Source organism: Symphalangus syndactylus, chromosome 6 (genome assembly GCF_028878055.3).
Source record: "Symphalangus syndactylus isolate Jambi chromosome 6, NHGRI_mSymSyn1-v2.1_pri, whole genome shotgun sequence".
In the NCBI taxonomy this organism is placed as follows: Eukaryota; Metazoa; Chordata; class Mammalia; order Primates; family Hylobatidae; genus Symphalangus; species Symphalangus syndactylus.
The window spans coordinates 72,158,429-72,181,525 of NC_072428.2; the positions used below are offsets into that span (position 1 = coordinate 72,158,429).

General features: G+C 48.1%; 2 protein-coding genes across 2 annotated transcripts; both read right to left on the reverse strand.

Moving 5' to 3' along the window:
• Positions 1–4,144: 4,144 nt before the first annotated feature.
• On the reverse strand, positions 4,145–5,101 carry LOC129484126 (exonuclease GOR). Its single transcript, XM_055281514.1, has one exon. The coding sequence runs from the start codon at positions 5,099–5,101 to the stop codon at positions 4,145–4,147; it is 957 nt and encodes a 318-aa protein (XP_055137489.1).
• Positions 5,102–10,790: 5,689 nt separating this feature from the next.
• LOC129483968 (exonuclease GOR-like) lies at positions 10,791–12,668 on the reverse strand. Its single transcript, XM_055281377.2, has one exon. It carries the CDS (start codon positions 12,651–12,653, stop codon positions 10,908–10,910), a length of 1,746 nt encoding a protein of 581 aa, XP_055137352.1. The 5' UTR covers positions 12,654–12,668; the 3' UTR covers positions 10,791–10,907.
• Positions 12,669–23,097: the final 10,429 nt, after the last annotated feature.

A 23,097-nucleotide genomic window follows, 5' to 3' on the forward strand; every position in this document is an offset into this window, starting at 1 on the left:
GTTTTCAGAGGAGATGAGAAGATACGGAAGGTGAATCCTGCAGTGGCTACGAAAAGCAAATGCTGTGGAAACCATTGTGCACAGATCAGCTGTACTCACGAGCGGAGATTCAGTGGAACTTTTAAACAGGAGGGATCCCGATCCTGTCTAAAATGCAAACGAAAAATGCGAACATCAGCCGGGCATGATGGCGGGTGCCGATAATCCCCGCAACTCGGGATGCTGAGGTAGGGGAATGGAACCCAGGAGTCAGAGGTTGCAGTGAGCCGAGATGGCGCCACTGCACTCCAGCCTGGGGGGCAGAGGGAGACTCTGGAGTAGAAGAGGCCTTCTGGTTTGGAGAGTGTTCCGCTTTTCTGCTCTGGCTCCTCCCCATCTTTGCGGTTTTCCCTACCTTTGCTCATTGATGCTGGTGACCTGCCGATGGGGTTATGGAGTGTATGTCCTTTTTGCTGAGGCTGATGCTATTCCTTTCTGTTTATCGGTTTTCCTTCTAAGAGTCAGGTCCCTCAGGTGCAGATCCGTTGGAGTTTGCTGGAGGTGCATTCCAGACCCTGTTTGCCTAGGTTGGTGGGAGTGTAAACTAGTTCAAACATGGTGGAAGACAGTGTGGCCATTCCTCAAGGATCTAGAAGTAGACATACCATTTGACCCAGCGACCCCATTACCGGGTATACACCCGAAGGTTTAGAAATCATGCTAGTGTAAAGACACATGCACACGTACGTTTATGGCAGCACTATTCACAATGCAATGACTTGGAACCCTACCCAATTGTCCATCGACGATGATAGACTGCATTAAGGCAATGTGGCCCATAAACACCAAGGATTTCTATGCAGCCACCAAAAAGGATAGGTTCATGTCCTTTGCAGGGACATGGGCGGAGCCGGAAACCATCATTCTGAGCAAACTGTCACAAGGACAGAAAACCAAACACCCCGCGTTCTGACTCGCAGTTGAGAATTGAACAATGAGAACACTCGGTCACAGGGTGGGGAACGTTACACACTGGGGCCTGTCACGGGGTGGAGGGCGGGGTCAGGGATAGCATTGGGAGAAATACCGAACGTAAATGATGGGATGTTGGGTGCAGCAGGTCAGCATGGCACATGGATACCTATGGAAGAAGCGAGCTCTTTGGGCACACGCACCCTACAGCTTAAGATATAATAAAATATTCTAGTGGGGAAATAACCTCTTTGTGCATTTGATTCAGGTTCTTTTGGGCAGTTTACTTAGACACACTATGCAAGCTTGAGATGCCTCAATACAAGGACACGAAGGTTTCCGTGACAATTGACATATATCAATACCTATTTGAAATACGTATTTTATCAATTCAATGCTGCCTCAAAATACCACACTTTTGTCAGAATTGGGAAGAGTGTTTCTGACAAAAGTAGTGATTTAAATAGTGCCTCACTTACGTTTTCATTACATTTCTATGACCACTACAGATGTTTGACTTCTCTTGGGTGCTGTAAAACTATTCTCTTCTGAGTACATTGCTGATTTCCTGATGTTTACCTTATTGCCTGTTGAGGCCCGCAGCCCAACTAATTCGTCTGTCCAGTCTCCCATTACACAGCAGTGTGGCAAACTGAAACCACAATGAGGCCCAGGGCGCAGTGGCTCACACCTGTAAAGCCAGTACACTGGGAGGCCAAGCATGGCTGATCATTTGAGGTCAGGAGTTCAAGACCCGCCTGGCCAACGTGGTGGGACCCCGTCTGTACCAGAGACACAAAGTGAGCTGGGCATGGTAATTCTGCCTCTTTATCTCAGCCGAGGGAGGAGAATCACTTGAACCCGGGAGGCAGATTCTGCCTTTCTGATCTCAGCTGAGGTAGGAGACTCACTTGAACCTGGGAGACAGGGGATCTAGCGAGCCAATATCAAGCCAATGCACCCCAACCTGGGCGACAAGAGCGAAACGCTGTCTCAAAAGAGAGCAAAACAACAACACTAAAACAGTTCTATATACCCTATAGAATACTATGAAGCCTCACAAATTAAAGAAATCGTATCATCTGCAACATGAATGAGTCTACAGGAGGTTACAGTGAGTGAAATAAAGCAAAGGCCAGGCACGGAGGCTCGTGACTGTAATCCCACCACTTTGGGAGTCCAAGGCAGGTGGAGCACTTCAGCCCAGGAGTTGGAGATCAAACTGGGCGACGTGGTGAAATCCCATCTCTACAAAAAAAAACAAACATTAGACAGGTGTGGTGTTGGACGCCTTAGTCCTCGCTACTCAGGAGACTCAAGTGGGAAGATCTCTTGAACCCGGGAGGTGGAGGCCGTGGTGAGCCGTGTTGGTGTCACTGTACTCCAGCCTGCTTGACAGAGTGAGACCCTGTCTCCAAAAGTAAATAAATACATAATAAATTTTTAAAAAGCGAGCACAAAAATTCGAATAATGCGTGACCTGACTGATACGAGGAACGTAACATCGTTGAAATCGTAGCTGCAGAGAGCAGAAGGGTGTTTCCCCGAGGCAGGTGCCGGGGAGCGTGTGGGGAGATGTGAGTCAAATGATACCAAATTTCAGGCAGGAATATTTCTAGAGATCTACTGAGCGTCACGGCGACTACAGTGAATAACTATGTATTGCTTACTTGAAAATAGCTGTGGGAGTATATTTTCAATGTATTCTCATCACCATAAAATCAGAATGCGAGGAAACGAGTGTGTTAATTAGCTTGATTTGGTCATTCCACAATGCATACATATATGAAGCCTCACGTTGTACACCATAAATATATATAAATTTCACTGGTCTATTTAAAATGAAAACTTAAATACATTATAAAACTTAAATGATATAACATACAATAAAAAAGACTTGTATTTGTTAAATCTCCACAGAAGGAGTCTAAGTCATAAAGGAAAATAAACTTCGAGGAGTGGTAAAATCAATCAGAAACGTCCCATTTCATTGCTTCCCGAAACGTGTCTGACAGAGTGGACATCCTGCTGTTCACTAACTCCTTGTTCTGGAACAGTTAGTGTGTGTGTATGTATGGTTGTGTGGGCTTATACACACAAAGTAAATTAATGGTAATGAAAGCATTCTGATTCTCAGTTTAATTTAGTTATGTAGACAGACACACCCACCCCGCCCCCCAGACGCACATTTATCAAATCAGGCACTCCACCAAAACTAGCTACTTAGTGTGTCATCTCTCACTGCAGATTCAAAAGAGAAACGTGAATTTAGAGAGGCGTGATGGTTCGTCCTCTCTTGGAGCCCAGTTGGAAGTTGACTGACTGATTGGGACATTGTCGTTGGTTGGTCTGGGTGGAAGAAACCACTTGGACCCTTTATTGAACACCTACTGTGTGCCATCGTTTTAAGGCTGCCCGTGTGTTGCTTCGTTCATTCCTCACCATGACCTCCTGATCACACGCTGGAGATCCAAAACCAGAAGCGTGCAGAAGCTATTTGTCCAGTGTTACAAAGCTACTAGGTGGTGGAATTTGAATGTGAACCCAGATGTGTAATTCTAGAGCCTAAGTGCTTCACCCACCTCCCTGTGGTGGCTCTACCGAAAAACAGCTAAGCGCGCATTGAGAAGCTGAGGACTTTCAGCTTTGCTTTTCAAGGATTTTTCTTTTCAATGTTGAAATTCATACCAAGATTGATTGGGCGCCTGCCAGGGGGGGTGGGGGAAAAATCGGGTGGGGGTGGGGAGGTTCAGAAAGCCCCACAGAAGGGGAAGATGCCCAGGACAGAAGACTGTCAGGAGGCTGTTGGGTCAGGGGGTTCGCCTTGTTCTCAGAAGCCGCGGAGGTTCAGGTGGGCTGGGGGAGGCGAGTGGTAGAAGGCCAGAGGTCTGGGAGGGACCGAGGGATGGGGCCAGGCGCGAGGGGCCGCGGCAGGGACTCGGGGGACTGGGAGTGGGGGCTCGGGCCTCGGGGAGCCCATTGGTGGAAGGACGGAGGTCCGGGAGGGGCAGAGGGATGGGGACAGGAGCGACGGCCCGCGGCAGGCACTCCGGGGGGCTGGGAGTCGGGGGTCGGGGTTAGTCTCGGCTTTTGGCCCTGTCCTGCCGCCGTCTGCTCCCGTTTCTTTGGCTTTGCGGCGAGGTGGACAGGGTTAGCTCTCGGGATTGAGGGCGGTTTTGGAAGCGGCCTGGGGCTAAGGACAGGCCAGGGCGGCGGGAGAGGCGGACCGCTGGCATCGCTGGATCTGGGCGCGCTGTCGGACCTTCCACATCACCAGCTGCAGGCAGGCGTTTGCGTCCTCGCTGGAGTTGTGCCCGTCCTGGCTGTCCTGGATGATGTGTCCCAGGTAGTCGGCCGCGAGATTCCTGAGGGAGCGCTTGTAGGGGAAACCCAGGTAGTGCGGGAAGAGCACGGCCGTGTCCACCACGGTGCTGTGGATGAGCTTCAGGGCCAGCAGATCGCTCTCCAGGCTGTGCCCGATGAGGATGGTTTGGGCGCTGAAAAAGCTCAGCAGGATGGCTTGGACTTTGGGCAACGTGATGCTCGTGTTGGCGACGTCGGCCTCGGTCACTCCGGAGAACCTGGTGTTGTAGTCCACGATCTCGTTGTCGGGCTTGACGAAGGTGTCGTACACCACTCGCATGTCGGCGTCCACCACGGTGACGCGGGTCAGCTCCAGGCCGTGCGTGGTGTAGCACATCTCACAGTCCAAGGCGTAGATCCCTGGATAAGCGTCTGTGGAACACTCTTTCTCCAAGGTCTTCACGAAGCCATCGAGGCTGTCCTTGCGGCCGTCCCGCACGTGCTGCTTTGCCACCTGGCAGCCCACGGAGCCAGGAGCCGCTGCACAGCAGGTGTACTGGCTAACCCGGCCTCCAGCCACTTGGCTCGAGCGGACCCGCCCCCAGTGATAATAACACAACTGGTCGCGTACACAGCGGCCCGAGGAGGACACCAGGTACTCGGTGCCACAACGGCAGCAGACCCTGCAGGAGGAGTCGCCGGGCCCCTTCCCCTGGCCAGTGAAGAGGACGGCGCCTCCGGGCTGCTCGGGGTGCGGGAAGGGGTAGCCGTTCTCCTTGAGCTGGTCCTGGGTGAGCAGGAACTCCTGGAGGCGGCTGTACAGGGCGGCCCTGCTGAGGCCGGGCATGGAGCTGGGGGTCAGGCCCTTCAGCCTCTTGAGGGTGTTCAGGACCACGTTCAGGTACACGTTCTTGTTGGGGCTGCAGTCGTAGGCCGCCTTCTCCTCGTTCAGCGCCTTCTCCTCGGCCTCCTGCTTGGAGGCGCAGAACTTGAGACACTCTTTGGTGAACAGTTGGAGATAGCCTCGGCGGATGACGGTGGGGACTTGGCACCCCGACCTTCGGAGGATAATGGGTTCCTTCAAACGCGCTAAGGATGGACGACGGACGATCCGCTTAGAGCTGATGGTGGTGGAGGTCTTGTCTGCCATCCCCGACCTGTTGCGCGTCTTCCGTGGCTGTCTGCCGACCTTGGAGCCATTGGAGCATTGGCTTCCGCTGGCCACCCGGGTTCTCTTGGCATCTGTGGCACCGGTGGCCAAGCAAGGGCTGTGAAAGTGGGCGATCCTCTTCCTCTCCCTGGGGGCTGAGATGCGGACTGCGGAGGGTCTCTCTGCCAGCTTTGGGGCGGCTGGCAGGCAGCAGGCCGATCCCCGCTGCGCGGGGAAGCACCAAGCCTCCGTCACCATCTCGGGCCACGCAGGGGGCACAGCCGGACCCGTATTCTCGGGCTCCGTCTGGATCCCCACAGATGCTGAGGCCCGCTTGTGCATCTGGGGCACCCAGAGCCCGAAGCTCTGGGCAGGCTGATGAGAGGGCAGTGGGAATTCTGGAGCCTCGAGGGCCGCCTCCTCGGCCGCCTTCTTCGCTTCTGGATAGCCAGGTGGGAACCAGCAGGGAGCTGTGGCTCGCAACATCTCGCTGCCTTCGGGAGCACCTGCGTGGCTCTGCTCCTCTCCCAACTGGCGGCTTCAAGGAGTGCCGCCGCGGAGGCGCACCGCCTTTATATACGCACAGGGCTCTTCTGTGAGAGAGGGTGGGACTTGTCCTTCATTACGTTGCTACTTCCATCCAATCACACTGAACCTCATCTTCCACCAGACTCCAGCTTGCGGGGGGGCTCAGGGTCTGCTAATGGAAGCAACCCGAACTCCTGGTTGCTAACCTTGGAGCTAGCTTGCTTTTCCTGAGGTGATTAAGTGTCCCTGCTCAGCAGTACCATAATGGCTAGTGGAACTGAGCCACATAGCCGCACATTGAGTTTCAGGGAGGTTGCTCAACTTGCTCGGGCCCACACAGCACCCCCACGGAGCCGGGACTGGGCCAGCCGTCTGCTGCTGCCTGCTAGTGGGCAGGATCTGTCTGGGCTTGCCTTTCCCTGCTCTGTGCACTCCTCCACCGTGGGCAGCTTGAGGACAGGAAGCGGACCGCAACCACTTCTCTCCCAGGACGTGGGCAACGTTCAACACACGGGGTCTTCAAAAACTTCATAGAAAATGTACATGCTGAAAGTCTATGCATGGATTTCAATTTGTTTGCACTAAAATTAACTTGCACTAACCTGTTAGAACCTTCCTGAACTAGATCTAGACTGAGGCACTAAGAAGGATGAGACATCGGTTGAAAAGGACTCCTATCAGAGCAACATGAATTCCGCTAAAATTGCAGCAGGAACAAACATCAAATGTATGGTGAACTCGGGCGGAATAACAAAGAAGTCACTGAGGTTTTAGGAAAAGCTTGTAAGGACACTGCCCCAAAGGAATCAGCCGTTTACCAATGTATAGCTGGTTTTCAGAGGAGATGAGAAGATACGGAAGGTGAATCCTGCAGTGGCTACGAAAAGCAAATGCTGTGGAAACCATTGTGCACAGATCAGCTGTACTCACGAGCGGAGATTCAGTGGAACTTTTAAACAGGAGGGATCCCGATCCTGTCTAAAATGCAAACGAAAAATGCGAACATCAGCCGGGCATGATGGCGGGTGCCGATAATCCCCGCAACTCGGGATGCTGAGGTAGGGGAATGGAACCCAGGAGTCAGAGGTTGCAGTGAGCCGAGATGGCGCCACTGCACTCCAGCCTGGGGGGCAGAGGGAGACTCTGGAGTAGAAGAGGCCTTCTGGTTTGGAGAGTGTTCCGCTTTTCTGCTCTGGCTCCTCCCCATCTTTGCGGTTTTCCCTACCTTTGCTCATTGATGCTGGTGACCTGCCGATGGGGTTATGGAGTGTATGTCCTTTTTGCTGAGGCTGATGCTATTCCTTTCTGTTTATCGGTTTTCCTTCTAAGAGTCAGGTCCCTCAGGTGCAGATCCGTTGGAGTTTGCTGGAGGTGCATTCCAGACCCTGTTTGCCTAGGTTGGTGGGAGTGTAAACTAGTTCAAACATGGTGGAAGACAGTGTGGCCATTCCTCAAGGATCTAGAAGTAGACATACCATTTGACCCAGCGACCCCATTACCGGGTATACACCCGAAGGTTTAGAAATCATGCTAGTGTAAAGACACATGCACACGTACGTTTATGGCAGCACTATTCACAATGCAATGACTTGGAACCCTACCCAATTGTCCATCGACGATGATAGACTGCATTAAGGCAATGTGGCCCATAAACACCAAGGATTTCTATGCAGCCACCAAAAAGGATAGGTTCATGTCCTTTGCAGGGACATGGGCGGAGCCGGAAACCATCATTCTGAGCAAACTGTCACAAGGACAGAAAACCAAACACCCCGCGTTCTGACTCGCAGTTGAGAATTGAACAATGAGAACACTCGGTCACAGGGTGGGGAACGTTACACACTGGGGCCTGTCACGGGGTGGAGGGCGGGGTCAGGGATAGCATTGGGAGAAATACCGAACGTAAATGATGGGATGTTGGGTGCAGCAGGTCAGCATGGCACATGGATACCTATGGAAGAAGCGAGCTCTTTGGGCACACGCACCCTACAGCTTAAGATATAATAAAATATTCTAGTGGGGAAATAACCTCTTTGTGCATTTGATTCAGGTTCTTTTGGGCAGTTTACTTAGACACACTATGCAAGCTTGAGATGCCTCAATACAAGGACACGAAGGTTTCCGTGACAATTGACATATATCAATACCTATTTGAAATACGTATTTTATCAATTCAATGCTGCCTCAAAATACCACACTTTTGTCAGAATTGGGAAGAGTGTTTCTGACAAAAGTAGTGATTTAAATAGTGCCTCACTTACGTTTTCATTACATTTCTATGACCACTACAGATGTTTGACTTCTCTTGGGTGCTGTAAAACTATTCTCTTCTGAGTACATTGCTGATTTCCTGATGTTTACCTTATTGCCTGTTGAGGCCCGCAGCCCAACTAATTCGTCTGTCCAGTCTCCCATTACACAGCAGTGTGGCAAACTGAAACCACAATGAGGCCCAGGGCGCAGTGGCTCACACCTGTAAAGCCAGTACACTGGGAGGCCAAGCATGGCTGATCATTTGAGGTCAGGAGTTCAAGACCCGCCTGGCCAACGTGGTGGGACCCCGTCTGTACCAGAGACACAAAGTGAGCTGGGCATGGTAATTCTGCCTCTTTATCTCAGCCGAGGGAGGAGAATCACTTGAACCCGGGAGGCAGATTCTGCCTTTCTGATCTCAGCTGAGGTAGGAGACTCACTTGAACCTGGGAGACAGGGGATCTAGCGAGCCAATATCAAGCCAATGCACCCCAACCTGGGCGACAAGAGCGAAACGCTGTCTCAAAAGAGAGCAAAACAACAACACTAAAACAGTTCTATATACCCTATAGAATACTATGAAGCCTCACAAATTAAAGAAATCGTATCATCTGCAACATGAATGAGTCTACAGGAGGTTACAGTGAGTGAAATAAAGCAAAGGCCAGGCACGGAGGCTCGTGACTGTAATCCCACCACTTTGGGAGTCCAAGGCAGGTGGAGCACTTCAGCCCAGGAGTTGGAGATCAAACTGGGCGACGTGGTGAAATCCCATCTCTACAAAAAAAAACAAACATTAGACAGGTGTGGTGTTGGACGCCTTAGTCCTCGCTACTCAGGAGACTCAAGTGGGAAGATCTCTTGAACCCGGGAGGTGGAGGCCGTGGTGAGCCGTGTTGGTGTCACTGTACTCCAGCCTGCTTGACAGAGTGAGACCCTGTCTCCAAAAGTAAATAAATACATAATAAATTTTTAAAAAGCGAGCACAAAAATTCGAATAATGCGTGACCTGACTGATACGAGGAACGTAACATCGTTGAAATCGTAGCTGCAGAGAGCAGAAGGGTGTTTCCCCGAGGCAGGTGCCGGGGAGCGTGTGGGGAGATGTGAGTCAAATGATACCAAATTTCAGGCAGGAATATTTCTAGAGATCTACTGAGCGTCACGGCGACTACAGTGAATAACTATGTATTGCTTACTTGAAAATAGCTGTGGGAGTATATTTTCAATGTATTCTCATCACCATAAAATCAGAATGCGAGGAAACGAGTGTGTTAATTAGCTTGATTTGGTCATTCCACAATGCATACATATATGAAGCCTCACGTTGTACACCATAAATATATATAAATTTCACTGGTCTATTTAAAATGAAAACTTAAATACATTATAAAACTTAAATGATATAACATACAATAAAAAAGACTTGTATTTGTTAAATCTCCACAGAAGGAGTCTAAGTCATAAAGGAAAATAAACTTCGAGGAGTGGTAAAATCAATCAGAAACGTCCCATTTCATTGCTTCCCGAAACGTGTCTGACAGAGTGGACATCCTGCTGTTCACTAACTCCTTGTTCTGGAACAGTTAGTGTGTGTGTATGTATGGTTGTGTGGGCTTATACACACAAAGTAAATTAATGGTAATGAAAGCATTCTGATTCTCAGTTTAATTTAGTTATGTAGACAGACACACCCACCCCGCCCCCCAGACGCACATTTATCAAATCAGGCACTCCACCAAAACTAGCTACTTAGTGTGTCATCTCTCACTGCAGATTCAAAAGAGAAACGTGAATTTAGAGAGGCGTGATGGTTCATCCTCTCTTGGAGCCCAGTTGGAAGTTGACTGACTGATTGGGACATTGTCGTTGGTTGGTCTGGGTGGAAGAAACCACTTGGACCCTTTATTGAACACCTACTGTGTGCCATCGTTTTAAGGCTGCCCGTGTGTTGCTTCGTTCATTCCTCACCATGACCTCCTGATCACACGCTGGAGATCCAAAACCAGAAGCGCGCAGAAGCTATTTGTCCAGTGTTACAAAGCTACTAGGTGGTGGAATTTGAATGTGAACCCAGATGTGTAATTCTAGAGCCTAAGTGCTTCACCCACCTCCCTGTGGTGGCTCTACCGAAAAACAGCTAAGCGCGCATTGAGAAGCTGAGGACTTTCAGCTTTGCTTTTCAAGGATTTTTCTTTTCAATGTTGAAATTCATACCAAGATTGATTGGGCGCCTGCCAGGGGGGGTGGGGGAAAAATCGGGTGGGGGTGGGGAGGTTCAGAAAGCCCCACAGAAGGGGAAGATGCCCAGGACAGAAGACTGTCAGGAGGCTGTTGGGTCAGGGGGTTCGCCTTGTTCTCAGAAGCCGCGGAGGTTCAGGTGGGCTGGGGGAGGCGAGTGGTAGAAGGCCAGAGGTCTGGGAGGGACCGAGGGATGGGGCCAGGCGCGAGGGGCCGCGGCAGGGACTCGGGGGACTGGGAGTGGGGGCTCGGGCCTCGGGGAGCCCATTGGTGGAAGGACGGAGGTCCGGGAGGGGCAGAGGGATGGGGACAGGAGCGACGGCCCGCGGCAGGCACTCCGGGGGGCTGGGAGTCGGGGGTCGGGGTTAGTCTCGGCTTTTGGCCCTGTCCTGCCGCCGGCTGCTCCCGTTTCTTTGGCTTTGCGGCGAGGTGGACAGGGTTAGCTCTCGGGATTGAGGGCGGTTTTGGAAGCGGCCTGGGGCTAAGGACAGGCCAGGGCGGCGGGAGAGGCGGACCGGTGGCATCGCTGGATCTGGGCGCGCTGTCGGACCTTCCACATCACCAGCTGCAGGCAGGCGTTTGCGTCCTCGCTGGAGTTGTGCCCGTCCTGGCTGTCCTGGATGATGTGTCCCAGGTAGTCGGCCGCGAGATTCCTGAGGGAGCGCTTGTAGGGGAAACCCAGGTAGTGCGGGAAGAGCACGGCCGTGTCCACCACGGTGCTGTGGATGAGCTTCAGGGCCAGCAGATCGCTCTCCAGGCTGTGCCCGATGAGGATGGTTTGGGCGCTGAAAAAGCTCAGCAGGATGGCTTGGACTTTGGGCAACGTGATGCTCGTGTTGGCGACGTCGGCCTCGGTCACTCCGGAAAACCTGGTGTTGTAGTCCACGATCTCGTTGTCGGGCTTGACGAAGCTGTCGTACACCACTCGCATGTCGGCGTCCACCACGGTGACGCGGGTCAGCTCCAGGCCGTGCGTGGTGTAGCACATCTCACAGTCCAAGGCATAGATCCCTGGATAAGCGTCTGTGGAACACTCTTTCTCCAAGGTCTTCACGAAGCCATCGAGGCTGTCCTTGCGGCCGTCCCGCACGTGCTGCTTTGCCACCTGGCAGCCCACGGAGCCAGGAGCCGCTGCACAGCAGGTGTACTGGCTAACCCGGCCTCCAGCCACTTGGCTCGAGCGGACCCGCCCCCAGTGATAATAACACAACTGGTCGCGTACACAGCGGCCCGAGGAGGACACCAGGTACTCGGTGCCACAACGGCAGCAGACCCTGCAGGAGGAGTCGCCGGGCCCCTTCCCCTGGCCAGTGAAGAGGACGGCGCCTCCGGGCTGCTCGGGGTGCGGGAAGGGGTAGCCGTTCTCCTTGAGCTGGTCCTGGGTGAGCAGGAACTCCTGGAGGCGGCTGTACAGGGCGGCCCTGCTGAGGCCGGGCATGGAGCTGGGTGTCAGGCCCTTCAGTCTCTTGAGGGTGTTCAGGACCACGTTCAGGTACAAGTTCTTGTTGGGGCTGCAGTCGTAGGCCGCCTTCTCCTCGTTCAGCGCCTTCTCCTCGGCCTCCTGCTTGGAGGCGCAGAACTTGAGACACTCTTTGGTGAACAGTTGGAGATAGCCTCGGCGGATGACGGTGGGGACTTGACACCCCGAGCTTCGGAGGATAATGGGTTTCTTCAAACGCGCTAAGGATGGACGACGGACGATCCGCTTAGAGCTGATGGTGGTGGAGGTCTTGTCTGCCATCCCCGACCTGTTGCGCGTCTTCCGTGGCTGTCTGCCGACCTTGGAGCCATTGGAGCGTTGGCTTCCGCTGGCCACCCGGGTTCTCTTGGCATCTGTGGCACCGGTGGCCAAGCAAGGGCTGTGAAAGTGGGCGATCCTCTTCCTCTCCCTGGGGGCTGAGTTGCGGACTGCGGAGGGTCTCTCTGCCAGCTTTGGGGCGGCTGGCAGGCAGCAGGCCGATCCCCGCTGCGCGGGGAAGCACCAAGCCTCCGTCACCATCTCGGGCCACGCAGGGGGCACAGCCGGACCCGTATTCTCGGGCTCCGTCTGGATCCCCACAGATGCTGAGGCCCGCTTGTACATCTGGGGCACCCAGAGCCCGAAGCTCTGGGCAGGCTGATGAGAGGGCAGTGGGAATTCTGGAGCCTCGAGGGCCGCATCCTCGGCCGCCTTCTTCGCTTCTGGATAGCCAGGTGGGAACCAGCAGGGAGCTGTGGCTCGCAACATCTCGCTGCCTTCGGGAGCACCTGCGTGGCTCTGCTCCTCTCCCAACTGGCGGCTTCAAGGAGTGCCGCCGCGGAGGCGCACCGCCTTTATATACGCACAGGGCTCTTCTGTGAGAGAGGGTGGGACTTGTCCTTCATTACGTTGCTACTTCCATCCAATCACACTGAACCTCATCTTCCACCAGACTCCAGCTTGCGGGGGGGCTCAGGGTCTGCTAATGGAAGCAACCCGAACTCCTGGTTGCTAACCTTGGAGCTAGCTTGCTTTTCCTGAGGTGATTAAGTGTCCCTGCTCAGCAGTACCATAATGGCTAGTGGAACTGAGCCACATAGCCGCACATTGAGTTACAGGGAGGTTGCTCAACTTGCTCGGGCCCACACAGCACCCCCACGGAGCCGGGACTGGGCCAGCCGTCTGCTGCTGCCTGCTAGTGGGCAGGATCTGTCTGGGCTTGCCTTTCCCTGCTCTGTGCACTCCTCCACCGTGGGCAGCTTGAGGACAGGAAGCGGACCGCAACCACTTCTCTCCCAGGACGTGGGCAACGTTCAACACACGGGGTCTTCAAAAACTTCATAGAAAATGTACATGCTGAAAGTCTATGCATGGATTTCAATTTGTTTGCACTAAAATTAACTTGCACTAACTTGTTAGAACCTTCCTGATCTAGATCTAGACTGAGGCACTAAGAAGGATGAGACATCGGTTGAAAAGGACTCCTATCAGAGCAGCATGAATTCCGCTAAAATTGCAGCAGGAACAAACATCAAATGTATGGTGAACTCGGGCGGAATAACAAAGAAGTCACTGAGGTTTTAGGAAAAGCTTGTAAGGACACTGCCCCAAAGGAATCAGCCGTTTACCAATGTATAGCTGGTTTTCAGAGGAGATGAGAAGATACGGAAGGTGAATCCTGCAGTGGCTACGAAAAGCAAATGCTGTGGAAACCATTGTGCACAGATCAGCTGTACTCACGAGCAGAGATTCAGTGGAACTTTTAAACAGGAGGGATCCCGATCCTGTCTAAAATGCCAACGAAAAATGCGAACATCAGCCGGGCATGATGGCGGGTGCCGATAATCCCCGCAACTCGGGATGCTGAGGTAGGGGAATGGAACCCAGGAGTCAGAGGTTGCAGTGAGCCGAGATGGCGCCACTGCACTCCAGCCTGGGGGGCAGAGCGAGACTCTGGAGCAGAAGAGGCCTTCTGGTTTGGAGAGTGTTCCGCTTTTCTGCTCTGGCTCCTCCCCATCTTTGCGGTTTTCCCTACCTTTGCTCATTGATGCTGGTGACCTGCCGATGGGGTTATGGAGTGTATGTCCTTTTTGCTGATGCTGATGCTATTCCTTTCTGTTTATGAGTTTTCCTTCTAAGAGTCAGGTCCCTCAGCTGCAGATCCGTTGGAGTTTGCTGGAGGTGCATTCCAGACCCTGTTTGCCTAGGTTGGTGGGAGTGTAAACTAGTTCAAACATGGTGGAAGACAGTGTGGCCATTCCTCAAGGATCTAGAACTAAACATACCATTTGACCCAGCGACCCCATTACCGGGTATACTCCCGAAGGTTTAGAAATCATGCTAGGGTAAAGACACATGCACACGTACGTTTATGGCAGCACTATTCAGAATGCAATGACTTGGAACCCAACCCAATTGTCCATCGACGTTGATAGACTGCATTAAGGAAATGTGGCACATAAACACCAAGGATTTCTATGCAGCCACCAAAAAGGATAAGTTCATGTCCTTTGCAGGGACATGGGTGGAGCCGGAAACCTTCATTCTGAGCAAACTGTCACAAGGACCGAAAACCAAACACTCGATGTTCTCACTCGCAGGTGAGAATTGAACAGTGAGAACAGTCGGACACAGGGTGGGGAACGTTACACACTGGGGCCTGTCATGGGGTCGAGGGTGGGGTCAGGGATAGCTTTGGGAGAAATACCTAAGGTAAATGATGAGATGTTGGGTGCAGCAGGTCTGCATGGCACATGGATACCTAAGGAAGAAGCGAGGTCTTTGGGCACACGCACCCTACAGCTTAAGATATAATAAAATATACTAGTGGGGAAATAACTTCTTTGTATATTTGATTCAGGTTCTTTTGAGCAGTTTACTTAGACACACTATGCATCCTTGCGATGCCTCAATACAAGGACACGAAGGTTTCCGTGACAATTGACATATATCAATACCTATTTTAAATACGTATTTTATCAATTCAATGCTGCCTCAAAATACCACACTTTTGTCAGAATTGGGAAGAGTGTTTCTGAAAAAAGTAGTGATTAAAATAGTGCCTCACTTACATTTTCATTACATTTCTATGACTACTACAGATATTTGACTTCTCTTGGGTGCTGTAAAACTATTCTCTTCTGAGTACATTGCTGATTTCCTGATGTTTACCTTATTGCCTGTTCATGCCTGCAACCCAACTAATTCGTCCATTCTCCCATTACAGACCAGTGTGGCAAATTGAAACCACAATGAGGCCCAGGGCGCAGTGGCTCACACCTGTAAAGCCAGTACACTGGTAGGCGAAACACGGCTGATCATTTGAGTTCAGGAGTTCAAGACCCACCTGGCCAACATGTTGGGACCCCATCTTTACCAGAGACACAAGGTGAGCTGGGCATGGTAATTCTGCCTCTTCATCTCAGCCGAGGGAGGAGAATCACTTGAACCCGGAAGGCAGATTCTGCCTTTCTGATCTCAGCTGAGGCAGGAGACTCACTTGATCCTGGGAGACAGGGGATCTAGCGAGCCGATATCAAGCCACTGCACCCCAACCTGGGCGACAAGAGCGAAACGCTGTCTCAAAACAGAGCAAAACAACAACACTAAAACAGTTCTATATACCCTATGGAATACTATGAAGCCTCACAAATTAAAGAAATCATACCATTTGCAACATGAATGAGTCTACAGTATGTTACAGTGAGTGAAATAAATCAAAGGCCAGGTACGGTGGCTCGTGACTGTAATCCCACCACTTTGGCCGTCCAAGGCATGTGGAGCACTTGAGCCCAGGAGTTGGAGAACAGACTGGGCGACGTGTTGAAACCCCATCTCTACAAAAAAAAATACAAACATTAGACAGTTGTGGTGTTGGACGCCTGTAGTCCTAGCTACTCAGGAGACTGAATTGGGAGGATCTCTTGAACACGGTAGGTGGAGGCCGTTGTGAGCCCTTTTGGTGTCACTGTACTCCTGCCTGGCTGACGGATTGAGACCCTGTCTCAAAAAGTAAATAAATACATAATAAAGTTTTAAAAACAGAGAACAGAAAGTCGAATAATGCGAGACATGACTGATACGAGGAACGTAACCTCATTGAACTCATAGCTGTAGATAGCAGAACGGTAGTTACCCGAAACAGGTGCCAGGGAGGGGTCAGGGAGATGTTAGTCAAATGATACCAAATTTCAGACAGGAATATTTCTAGAGATCTACTGAGCAGCACGAAGACTACAGTGAATAACTCTGTTTTGTCTACTTGAGAAGAGCTGTGGGAGTAGATTTTAAACGTATTCTCATCACAATAAAATCAGGATGCGAGGAAACGAGTGTGTTAATTAGCTGGATTTGGTCATTCCACAATGTATACATGTATGAAGCCTCACATTGTAAACCATAAATATACATAATTTTCACTGTTCTATTTAAAATCAAAACTTAAATACATTATAAAACTTAAATGGAATAACATACAATAAAAAAGGCTTATTCCTTAGGTATACATGTGCCAGGCTGGCCACCTGTACCCATCATCTCTTCACTTACATTAGCTATTTCTCCCAATGCTATCCCTTCCACCACCCTCCACCCCATGACTGGCCCCATTGTGTGATGTTCCCCACCCTGTGCCCAAGTGTTTTCATTGTTCAATTCCCACCTATGAGTGAGAACATGGAGTGTTTAGTTTTTTGTCCTTGTGATAGTTTGCTCTGAATGATGGTTTCTAGCTTCATCCATGTCCCTGCAAAGGACATGAACTTATCCTTTTTGATGGCTGCATAGTATTCCATGGTGTATATGTGCCACATTTTCTTAATCCAGTCTATCGTTGATGGACATTTGGGTTGGTTCCAAGTCTTTGCTTTGTGAATCGTGCCACATTAAACATACGTGTACATGTTTCTTTATAGAAGCATGATTTATAATCCTTTGGGTATGTACCTAGTAAAGGATTTGCTGAGTCAAAAGGTATTTTAGCTCTAGATCCTTGAGCAATCGCCATACTGTCTTCCAGTATGGTTGAACTTGTTTACCCTCCCACCAACCTCGGGAAACAAGGTGTGGAGTGGACCTCCAGCAAACCCCAACAGATCTACAGCTGTGGGACCTGACGGTTAGAAGGTAAACTAACAAACAGAAAAATACCATCAACATCAACAAAAGGGCATACACTCCAAAACCCCTTCTGTAGGTCACCAACATCAAAGACCAAAGGCAGATAAAACCACAATGATAGGGAGAAACCAGAGCAGAAAAGGTGAAAATTGTGAAAACCAGAGTGCCCCTTCTCCTTCAAAGGATCACATCTTCTTCTCGCCTTCAATGGAAGAAAGTTGGTCAGAGAATGATGAGCTGACAGAATTAGGCTTCAGAAGGTCGGTCACAAAAGTCTTTCTACTATGAGTCTGCAGTGATTTCTTCAATCTAAACTTGTAACAAACCTTTAGAGAACACGTTTTAGGCTAAGAGATGCTGTCCATGGCAGTTGTTTAAACATCTGAATAACTTTAAAATTATTTTACGGCTGGGCACGGTGGCTGAGGCCTGTAATCTCAGCATTTTGGGAGGCAGAGACAAGAGGATCATCCGAGATCCCACCACTGCACTCCAGCCTGACTGACAGTGTGAGACTTCATCTCAAAAAAACAAAAACAAACAAAAATTATTTTACATGTAAAAAGCTGAACTACAATTCCAAAGGATAAATTAATAATTCAGTAGTCTAAACGACCAGTTTAAAGGTAAATTAATCATGTAAATTTCCAGCTTCATGGTAATGTAATCATTCAAATGACCGGTTTATTTTAGTTATGCACACACAGACATATATGTAAAATATCCAACATAGATATAAAATATCCAACAAAGCAGCCAATCCAACATTTATTTTCTGCCTTTTGTAAGTATCAAGCACAGGAGTTGGCAGGGCACACACGTTCAACTGATGCAAGCACAGTACTTCACACTCGTGTGTGTGATCACACACATAAACACACACACCGTAATGGTTCTAAGTGGTGAGCCTGTGATGCAAACTGGCCAATCAGAATTTTCCCTAGGGCTTTTCAAACTAATGGTAGGAGGAAGAAGCCTCTTCTACTATTTGCTAATGGAACTTAGTAGTACATGAACTCAGAAGTGTGTCTCATTTCTTTGAAACTGGGAAGAGGGGCCCATGGAGAAGCCCACTGAGCTAATGCAGCTGACATGCAGAAAGGTGTGGAGAAGGAGCATGATTGCACTCTGGTGACCTTGAAGTTCCTGGTGGTAGAGATCTCTAAGGCCACTGCTGCACCTTTCCCTCTCAAACTGGCTCAATCAGTTTCCCCTTTCTGTTTATTTTAGTTCCTGTTAAGATCTGGGAACTTGCTTCCTGTAAATACAAAGGAGTAGTACAAATGCCATCCTCGATGGCACTCGGTGTTAGAGAGAGCTCTTGCATTCACTTTTGCTGGGCTGTAGACTGACACATTCTTTTCTTTGCTTTTTTGATGGCAATTTGGTGGAATATACCAAATTTTACAACCAAAATTTACACAGGCAGAAACACTTTGGCCTAGACATTCCACATTTAGGAACCTCCGCTATAGAAATATTAACACACGTGATAAAGGACATACAAGAAAGATGTACACTGACATATTTTTGTACTACCAAAAATCAGTGGCAACCAAACTATCAATAGAGAAACGGTGAAAATAACTTATGGCTCACCTACCATGGGGTGCTCTGCACATAAATAATAAGCTGTCTACAACTGGAAGGATGAGCATGACATGTTATTGGAGGAAAAAATCAAATTGCAAACATAGAATCCAATATTGGTTTCAACAAGCTAGAATTAAATAAGTATACACGTATTGTATATATATATATATATATATATATATATATATATATATATATATTTTTTTTTTTTTTTTTTTTTTCTTCAGAGAGAGTCTCACTCTGTCACTCAGGCTCTAGTGCAGTGGCGTGATCTCGGCTCGTTGCAACCTCCACCTCCTGAGTTCAAACGATTCTCCTGTCTCAGCCTCCTGAGTAGCTGGGACTATAGGTGCCTGCCACCATGCCCAGATAATTTTTGTAATTTTAGTAGAGATGGGGTTTCACCATGTTGGCCAGGCTGGTCTCAAACTCCTGACCTCAAATGATCCACCTGCCTCGGCCTCCCAAAGTAGCGGGATTACAGGCCTGAGCCACCATGCCCAGCCTGTATATGTTTTGTATGCAGATGAGAACTCTGCAGGAATCCACACAAAGTTGTTAAAGTGGTACGGTCTAGGGTGTGTGACCAAGAGTGAGCAAAGGGAATAATTTTACTTTTAATTTAAATTTACTTCACAGATATCTGCATTGTTTGTATTCAAGTTGTATGTATTACCTTGTCAGTTTTTAAAAGCAATTTTGCAAAGAATATATTTCTATCTACTGTCACACCTTAGAAGAGAAACTCCTTAGAAAAGGGAGAAGGGTATAAATAGGCAGAGATCGTAAGGTTTGGCTTCGGCTCCAACTCTAACATGTTTTATCACTTGGAATAAATAGATCCATCTCTCTGTCTTTGTTCATCCATCTGAAGCATGAAAGATTTGATATATATGGGCATTAGGTCCATATGTGGCCCACATTAGGTACACATGCCCAATTTATGAACACAGGTCTTTTTTATGTTTTATGATCTATACAAACACAATTTTGAATTTAGAATGACATTTGGAATACGTATATTAAACAAAATGCATGAGCATTAAACCTGTCTTCATTATAACATAGTGACCACAATTTGAGCCAAAGAGATTTATTTATATTTATCTTTTTTCTCCAAATTAACATTGCCATTGTTGCTGCTGAAATTATTACTGTGCTACCTTTTTATTACTATTTTACATAAGTAAAGTCAAAGCCCATACCACCTCCACTTGCCTTATATTTTGATTCTCCCTGTATGGGTGAAGGTTGTATAGTGGAATTTCTATAAAGGAAGGAGGTTAATGGTCAAGTCCCTGATGAAGCAGGGAAGTGAACAGCACCTTTCTTTCTATTTACCTATGAGCTTCTAGATCTACCAGGAGATCCAGTCCACTGAAGGTGAAGCCCTAGTTTATGGAATTTCCTTGTTTTAATCAGGGCTAATAAGAAGGCCAGAGGCAAGCTGAATCGCGTTTACAGGTCTTGCTTTTGTCTGTACCTTCTTTTCCCCTGGGGCAATGTGAATACCCTTAGGCAGAGCACATACTCTGTTCCTCTGTACCCTCAGGTTGAGCTCAGTTCCCACCTACAGCTAAACACTTCACAGGTTACTGTGTCTGTCAGGTTTCAGAGGTCCTGTGCATTTTGTAACTCCTTAGTAAGTGTTAAAACCACGTGTAGAGTAACAGTAACAAAGCAGGATCTCCACCTTGGGGAGGAGATACATTGCCAGTTTTTTCATGCTTAGTCATAAGAACAAGTAAATGCAATGACCTTGGGTCTTATTCAAACACACAGTCGCTTTGAAACAGATGTAACAATCTTAGATCAGGTTATATAAGTCTGTAAATTCACCCTTCCACTTAACTCACTTTCCCTTTTCATGTATTGTGATTATAAAGTAAGTACTTTTCTAAATAGAACACTGTGATACAACAAATATTAATTTTATCAGATAAACAACTGTTGCTTAGAAGTCACTTACTACCTTGTATAAAGAGGCATCTCTTTGCAAGGGGGTGTCATATGCTAAACAGCAAAATTTCTAGGACAGAGTCTCACCATCACAGCTAACTCAGTGGCCAGGCATTTGGAGTAGTCCAGAAAGCCTGATCGAATAGCCTAATGAATAAATAATAATGTCTGGCTAATTCTAAATTCAAACTGTGAAAGAAAAAAACATTGACGGACACATAATTTAAACGAGTCATTTTTGTTCACGATTTGAGGTTGATTGAAATTGCCAGAATGTAAAGCCCACAAATGCAAAGGTTTTCCTCCCATTTGTCTGCTGATGGATCCTAAGTGTCTGAGAATGGGAACTACTATCGCCATCTGCACTGCCACACACAGCTTACTGGAAGTATTAACATGACTTGACTAGTCCACTGTCTTCATTAGCATAACTTTCTCACTCCAGGAGAATCTTGCCCAGGCACATAACTTGATCATTCGTTATATTAGATCCAGAAAGATCTATCAACTCTTCAATAGAAAACAGAGAGATTATTAACTAAGGAGGATTCTTTGACTCTTTTGCCTAAAAAATACCCACCTTGCTCTTGCCATCAATTCTAAACTGTTATATCATGATACTAGTCTAATTCTAATCTAGTCTTCTCCTCTCCCTGACATTGAAAGACCCTCTTTCAACCAAACTTTTAATTCTCAACAAATCTGACCTTGCCTATGTGATCAGAGACATAACTGCTAGTTGGTAGAGCTGGCATTGTCCCTTTCCAATAAACTCAAGAAACTCAGCTTGGTCTCATTCACGGGTTGTGTCAGTAATATTTCAGGAACCAGCATTAAACATATCTAGAACAGCATTGGGCACAGAGTAGGCACTTGCTAAATACCTGATGAATGAGTGAGTGGATGCTATGTAATCAGATGTGAAGGGATTTTAAAAGCCCTATTAAATCTACATCAGAAGGGAGTCAGCCCGTGTAAATGCCCACTGGTAGCATAGTTGACTCTGGGAGGAGAGACACGTTACACTATAAGTATGAATATGCTACTGGTGACTCCGTAGCTAGAGTTGTCATGTTTACCATACTTTTTTAACTTAAATTACCCTTTTTGAGTTTGAGCCAAGGAGTATAAGTCAATGGTTCATGAAAGAGCAGGAGGTGAGTGTTTTTTGACCTATCCCTGTTAGAAAATGGCTGCGGTGACATGAAGGAATCATTGTTTAGACATCAATGGAAAATGTCTGTCTGCTCATTTACCTCAGATTTCCACAGCTGACGTTTTGGTACCCTTTACTATTCTTTTCCAGGTAAAGCACGTTTTCCTGCAGGGTTTTCTAAGCTCACATACAGCCTTCCTTGTTTAATCTGTTAAGACTGTGAGAAGTCCTCTTATCTGATTTTACACAGCTCTCATTCTCAATGGTAATTTACCTCATTGCTGTAAGCAGCCAGCCAGTAAAACTCCCAACTGAATGTATCATTTAATAGAGGGAAAAGAAAATAAGGCTAAAGCCATTTTATAATAAATAATTTAAATATGGAAAAGGTCCACTGCTCATTGACCTGGAATATCAATAGGGAGCGATATGTAAGAATTATTTCAGAAAGACTCACTTTATGTGCTAAATTAGAATTTAACATTAACCTCAAAATGTAAGAGCAAGTCCTTTCACTTTTCCAATATTCCAAGGTAAGACAGTCAGACAGGTCTGTTTCGGGTTTTGGGTATTTTTTGTTTTTCTTTTTTCTTTTCAGACGGAGTGTCACTCCTGTCAACCAGGCTGGAGTGCAATGGTGTGATCTCAGCTCACTGCAAGCTCCATCTCCTGGGATCATGCAATTCTCCTGCCTCAGCCTCCCAAATAGCTGGGACTACAGGTGCCTGCCACCATGTCCAGCTAATTTTTGAATTTTAATAGAGACAGGGTTTCACCATGTTGGCCAGGCTGCTCTCAAACTCCTGACCTCAGCTGATCTGCCCGCCTCGGCCTCCCAAAGTGCTGGGATTACAGGCATCAGCCACTGCGTCCGGCCTTTTTTGTTTTTCTTTTAGATTTTACTGGCAGAATATATAAAGCCCAAAGAGTTTAATCCAAATAATCCAGACTTCTGTATTGCATTGATTCTCCCAAACCATTCAAGACTGAAAAACAAAATAATAGATGTGAACAATTGTCTTTTTCTTTCCTTCAAAGGAACTTCGCTTTGGCTTTTATGAGGATTCTGAAAAACATCTTAAATATAAGATAAATGTTTGGGAGGTGGTGACACAAAGGAGATGATTTTAGGCCAAGACAGTTCACTGAAGCTCTTGAAAATTATATTGTTTTCTGGGCAGTAGGCAGGGTCACTGATCGGTTACAACTTCATTACTATACTGGTAAAAGACTTTTGCTGTCTCTGAAAGAGTCTGCATTTGGGACATTGTCACAAAGCAAGATAGACAAATTTCCCAGAGGCCAAGCCTCTTGATTGCAGAAGCTGCTCCTGCTTCCCAGCCTCCAGAGAAACCCAAGAAGCAAGTGATGATGCTAGACCTTATA

Bases quoted from the DNA above. Each gene is read 5' to 3' on its own strand.
- LOC129483968 (XM_055281377.2), bottom strand. From the start codon at position 12,653: ATGTTGCGAGCCACAGCTCCCTGCTGGTTCCCACCTGGCTATCCAGAA.
- LOC129484126 (XM_055281514.1), bottom strand. From the start codon at position 5,101: ATGCCCGGCCTCAGCAGGGCCGCCCTGTACAGCCGCCTCCAGGAGTTC.